This window comes from Galeopterus variegatus, unplaced genomic scaffold, assembly GCF_000696425.1.
Source record: "Galeopterus variegatus unplaced genomic scaffold, G_variegatus-3.0.2 Scaffold11210, whole genome shotgun sequence".
Classification (NCBI taxonomy): domain Eukaryota; kingdom Metazoa; phylum Chordata; class Mammalia; order Dermoptera; family Cynocephalidae; genus Galeopterus; species Galeopterus variegatus.
This window is the reverse complement of record NW_007737321.1, coordinates 36,678-42,677: the sequence shown is the minus strand read 5'-3', so window position 1 is coordinate 42,677 and position 6,000 is coordinate 36,678. Positions and strand designations below refer to the sequence as shown.

General features: G+C 44.8%; 1 protein-coding gene across 1 annotated transcript in view; it reads right to left on the bottom strand.

Annotated features, from left to right (window-relative positions):
* Positions 1-6,000, bottom strand: part of LOC103610471 (DENN domain-containing protein 2A) — a gene marked incomplete at its 5' end in the record, with an annotated part of 46,774 nt that overhangs the window by 7,130 nt on the left and 33,644 nt on the right. Inside the window, 2 exons of the mRNA XM_008594633.1 lie at positions 604-645; positions 2,589-2,766. Of these exons, the coding sequence (XP_008592855.1) occupies positions 604-645; positions 2,589-2,766 (220 nt within the window). The remainder of the gene's footprint in view (positions 1-603; positions 646-2,588; positions 2,767-6,000) is intronic.

The following is a 6,000-nucleotide window of genomic DNA, read 5'->3' as shown; positions in this document are numbered from 1 at the left end:
CTTGGTGTTGTCAGCACCACGCTCAGCCAGTGAGCAAACCGGCCATCCCTATATAGGATCCGAACCCGTGGCCTTGGTGTTATCAGCACCGCACTCTACCGAGTGAGCCACGGGCCGGCCTTCTGAATATTTCTGACCTGTGGTTGGTTCAATCCACAGATGTGGAGTCCATGGGTACAGAGGGTTGACGGTACTTGTACATATAAATGTATATGTATTTCTTTTTCTCTCCTTTTAAAAAAATAAGGTCAGTAAAATAATGTATATAATTTTGTGACCTGATTTTTTCCACTTAATATATCATGAACTTTGTCCTCAAATAATCTTTAAAAGCATGTTGAAAAAGATAATTGCCTAGAGATATAAGCTATACAAAGATTCTAACTGCTAACAAACCTTTTTGTGTCAGAACACATGGAAATCAATCCTTTGCAAAACCCCTCCTCCTTGCCCCCTGCCTCCTGTCTTGTCTTCAGGCCAGCCCTGGCCTGGGGTCGCTCAACTCTGGGCCTACTAAGGAGCCTTTCCAGAGCCGGAGGGCTGAGCCCCAAACAACAAAGAGGTAGAAAAGGAGTAGAGGCAGAAACCAGCCTTTCTACTCACCTGTCTGAGGAACCGATTGTTCACGAGGTCAACTACAAGGACCTACAAGACAGAGCAAAAGGGTCTCTTATTGTCACCAGGGCTTCTGGGATCTAGAGACAAATTCTTAGCTTTCACTTTTCTTAATCATTTTAAGATGCATATACAAGAGTACTTCAAAAAGTTCTTGGAAAAATAGAACTGAAAGATAATATGAATATTTCCACAAACTTTTTGAAGTGCCCTCGTGTGTGTATGTCACATACACACACACACACACACAGTTGTCCCTGAATATCTGTGGGGGACTGGTTCCAGGACTGCTCCCCCCATAAGAAAATCTGAGTATTTGTATCAAATCCCTGATACAAAATGATGTAGTGTTTACATATAACCTATGTACATCCTCCCGTATACTTTAAATCATCTTTGGTTACTTGCAATACCTAATACAATGTAAATGCTATGTTAACAGCTGTAATACTGCGTTGTGTTAATAGTTGTAATACTGTGTTGTATAGGCACCCAGAGAGGCAGCTGGGGTGAGGGGTGGGGATGGGCCACTTGTGGTTTCCTGACATTGCCATTATAGCCACAGATGAGGAAGAGGGTAAGTGGGGGCAGGGGCTTTCCTGAATCGCACGCTTTCAGCACTGAAACTGCAGACCTGGATGCAGGTGTGCGGCAGGCTGGACTCCCTGCCCTGTTCTCAGACAGGCAGAGTTTCTCGGGCTAGTTTTTTTTAGTGTGAGGGTTGCAGAGGTGGGTCAAACGATGCTGGAGGCCTCACTTCTTCCCACCCTAGAGCTTCTCCCTCCTCGTTCCCCCAGCTGCCCACTTAACCTTGCCATTTCTCTTGAAGGGCTAGGAGGAGAAAGATGCTTTCACTGGTTAAAGGATTCAGGATAAAGCACCTCTCCCTGCCCACCCCCCAAGTGGGCTGAGACCCAGGGTGGGCAAGGAAGGTACCTAGGGTGTAAAACTCAAGGAGGCACCAACTTGTGAGGTCACACAGTGCCCTGCCCCAACAGAGAGACCCTCATTCAGACCCCAGCTTAGGCCACTGTCTGTGATGGAGGAAGAGCAAGGGCCCTGGTGGCCCCCATGACAACAGCTGGAAACACGCGGGCTCAAATATGTCTCAGAGACCCTGCCCAGGAGTGGAGGGAGGCTGCTCCTTCCTTCTTACAGTCCCCTTCTGGGGTTGAATTGAGCCATCTGAGGGACAAACTCCTTGCAGTCTACACATCTGCACCTGAAGACCTGGGGCCAGGGATTAACGTGTAATGGGGCTTTAGGCCTATCTGAGCAACTGCAGGAGCAGCATCTAGAGACCCAGGGAGAACTGCAGGACAGGCAGGCAGATGTTCTTTTTGCCTCTTCAGCACTGAACAGCATTATTTAGTCCCCTAAGGTACCCACTCCGGCTGCTGGAAGTCCCCAGAGCACGCACAGGGCAGAGACTATTTAGGAAAGGGCTGGACTCGATAATTCAAGAAATGCCAAGTAGACTTTCCCCACCTGGATGCTAAACTGAAAACCCAGAACTTGATAATTAAAAATATTTTGTGCAACAAGTGCTAGAAAAATTTAAAAATTTTTGGTGTTTTTTTAATTGATATGAAAAAGAACCTGTTATAGGAGCATGGTCCTTGTCACCTTGATTATTAGTCTGAACATGAATTCCAGCTATTGTGGAATAGTAGTGTTGGGGAGCGGGAGGACAGGAAGGAGAGGGCAGAGGGCTATTGATGACTTAAGAGTTTTGACTTGGGCTAAGTTGTTAGCCGCCGCCCTTCTCAATGGGAGCTCACACCAGTCACTTCATTTAGAAGGCAAACTGTGTTTGCAGTGGGCCAGCTGAGTCAGACTCCAGTAGCACCTATCTCAGACGAGCCTCTGGTGGCCCCTGCTCCCCTGACACCATGTGCTCCAGAGCTTCAGCAGCACCTCCCCTCTGCTCTCTGCACCTGTGGGGAGGGAGACAGGGATGATTCAGAGCTCACCTCTTCCAGCGGCAGCTCCCGGAGCAGTGGCAGCGAGCTGGAGAGAAGCCCGATGAGGAAGGGGGTGGGCGAGCACACGATGTCGATCATGGCAGGAGGCAGCACGGGGATGTAGGTGTGCTGCCAGGTGAACGGGTAGATGAGTGCCACCATCGCATGGCAGCACTTGGACAGGGTACTGCAGCCAGGAAGAGAACGGGGAGAGGAGCAGGTTCAGCAAGGGCGGAGGAGGGCCTTCCTTCTCAGGCTCACCATGGCAGAACTGTCTGGGCCCATCCGAAAGGCATATTGGCTGGGACAGGCAGCATGTTTGTATTAGGTGGATGATGTAGCTCAGGCCCAGCACATGTCATACGAGGAGGCACTGAGAGCCTATGCGAGAGGCTTGAAGACGCAGCTGCAGGGACTAGTTTAATGACCTGGATAATTTTTACAAGCGTGCTCTCACATATGAGTTACACTCTTGTAAGGTTTTGATTAAATCTTACAAGATTTAATGAAATCAGGACATGAACAGATCATGAACAGATCCACTTCCACCCCTCTTCCCCATCCCCTCCAAAAACAACTAAAGCATGTTTTCTTTTCTTTTCTTTTTTTTTTTTTAAAAAGATGACCGGTAAGGGGATCTTAACCCTTGGCTTAGTGTTGTCAGCACCACGCTCAGTCAGTGAGCTAACCGGCCATCCCTATATAGGATCTGAACCCATGGCCTTGGTGTTATCAGCACCACACTCTCCCGAGTGAGCCACAGGCCGGCCCGCACGTTTTCTTTTTTGGAGAGGGGGGCTGGCCAGCAGGGGATCTGAACTCTTGACCTTTGTGTTATAACACCGTGCTCTAACCAATGAACTAACCAGCCAGCTCCTAAAACCTATTTTCTCACAGATGCTCATTCTATTATTGAAGATGCTTTATATTGGAACATCCTAGGTTTTTCTCTGTTCCATTCCAAACATTCTCTCAGTCAAGCATGAATACCTAGGTGTAACCAGGGAAACTGAGGATAACTCCTTTGGTATTCACACGCCAACAGTCAGCTCCAAATCGGTCCATTTTATAAAAGTGAAATTCACAGACAGTTATCCTTTACTCAGAATTCTGGTCAAAGGATGATATATTAGATGATTGAGGATTAACCCTTTTAAGCACCAATACTTAAACAAAAAACATTGGGAGAAATACTGGGAGTCTCCCTTAAAGAATGATTGTAATGTAGCCTTTTATTGGCAAGTACTGCGCGTTACTGATCAATCTCCACAATGCTTTGCACAGTGCCTGGATTCACACTCGGTTTGCTGAATGAGTGAGTGGATTACACAAGGGTATCATTTTGAATATCAGTTCTATTATTATGCTACAAGACATGATGACCGGCGGCCTTCCCGATGAGTGAAAGATGATTTCCTCTCGTAATCATTTCTCACTGCTAGTGAGCATATCTACAGTGGCTCCTCTCTCCTCTCACCTAATATGCTATTACTAAAATGCGATGGGATTGGAAACTTTAGAAGCTTGCTAGAAGTCTGCATAATGTAAGAATCAAAAGTGGGTTCTGAAACAGATTTCATTGCATAAAATAAAGCACAACATTCACAATCTGCTATCACACCACTAGTCTTTCACTTGAATGTATCTGTTTATTAATTTACTTGTCAAAAATTATTGAAGTCCAACTATTTGGTGAAAGAGCAGAGAGGAGATAGAAGTGATAACAAATGAGTAAAACACAGCCATTGGGTCACCTTCTGAAAACAAAGGTGTGGCTGTGTTTGGGAGAGGTGTCGACATTTGGAAGAGCTATTACAGCCTAATAAGAAAGAATGCTGTTTAAAGATGAGGTTGGGAATAAGCAGTAATGGAGTCTGGGAGCACAGGTGCACAGCCTTTTGTTAGTAGCTTCAAACAAGGGCAGACAAAATGAACTGCAGGTTTTGTCAGGGTTGAAGATTGTCAAGGAGGACTAAGATGACCTGTGAAGGGTAGGACTAGTAAAAGTTTAGTTGAACGCTCACTGGCTGAGCGAGGTGCGGGTGCAACACCGAGGGTTGCGATCCCGTAGCCGGTCCCGGTCCGGTACGGGCGCGACACTGAGGGTTGCGATCCGTTGCCGGTCACGAAAAAAAAAGTGGGTTCTCCCGTGAGTAAACTGTGTCCTCTTCGGGCGTGGGCCCTGTGAGCAGCATTGCATCAGTCCGCAAGTATTCCGAGCGCTTGTTTGCAGGGGTGCTCTGCTCAGGTAAAGCTGCGAGGAAGCTGAGTTCTGGGCAGATGAACGCCCCATGAAGTCAGGCACCTGTAACCTCACTGTCATAAAACTTCCCTGAGCCCATTTTTAAAAATTGCTTAGTTCTGGCCTACTTGAGAAAAGAGATGAATTAAGAGATGTGGGCTAGCAAATGAAATAAGCCAGACAGAAATAGACAAATATTGTATTATTCCACTTATGTGAAGGACACAGACCAGGCAAGTTCACAGACACAGGAAGTAGAATGGAGGTTACCAAGGGCTGGGGGGAAAGGGGAATGGGGATTCATTGTTTAATGGCTAGGGTTTCGGTTTGGGATGATGAAAAGTTCTGGAAATGGTGATGGTTGCAAAGATAACTACCCTCATTTGAATGTTAATGTTCTTCTAATTTTCTATGTGGTGACTTCACAACTGCAGGACATGAACAGATCAATTTGTAGACTGACAACACTGAACACAGATAGACTAGTCCTAAAATTAAAAAAATTTAGAACAAAGTGAACAAGGAAATTAAACATAAATGGAAAGGAATTAGCTAAAAGTATTAACATTTTTAAATATCTGGGAGAAAGTGATGCCTTAGGGAAAAAATGAGGGTAGTGATGGTTGCAAACATTGTGAATGTATTTAATGCTATGAACTGTACACTTAAAATGGTTAAAATGGCAAATTTTATGTTATGTTTTACTAAAATAAAAACGCAAAAAAAAAAAAAAAGCCACTTAGCTTCCAAGTGAGTTCCTCTTAAATCTAGTACCCCCTGAAACATCCTTAAAATACACATTAGCACATAGACAGGAGGAACAAGTTCAAGAGCTCCACTGTACAACATGGTGACTATAGTAACAGTGTATTATATTCTTGAAAATTGCTGAAAGTGAATTTTAAGTGTTCTCACCACAAAAAATAAGTGTGTGAGGTAATGCATATGTTAAGTTGCTCGATTTAGCCATTCCACAATGTGTAGATATTTCAAAACATCATGTTGTACACAATAAATATATACAATTTTTGACAATTGAAGAAATAAACACATTTTAAAAATAAAGATTAGCTCTCTTTTCCATGCCACACTCATTCAGGGGACACTGACTAATAAGGGTTCTGTTGAATCTCATTCATTTATCAGCACATCTCCTAACCTTCATTCTCTGCAGTCATG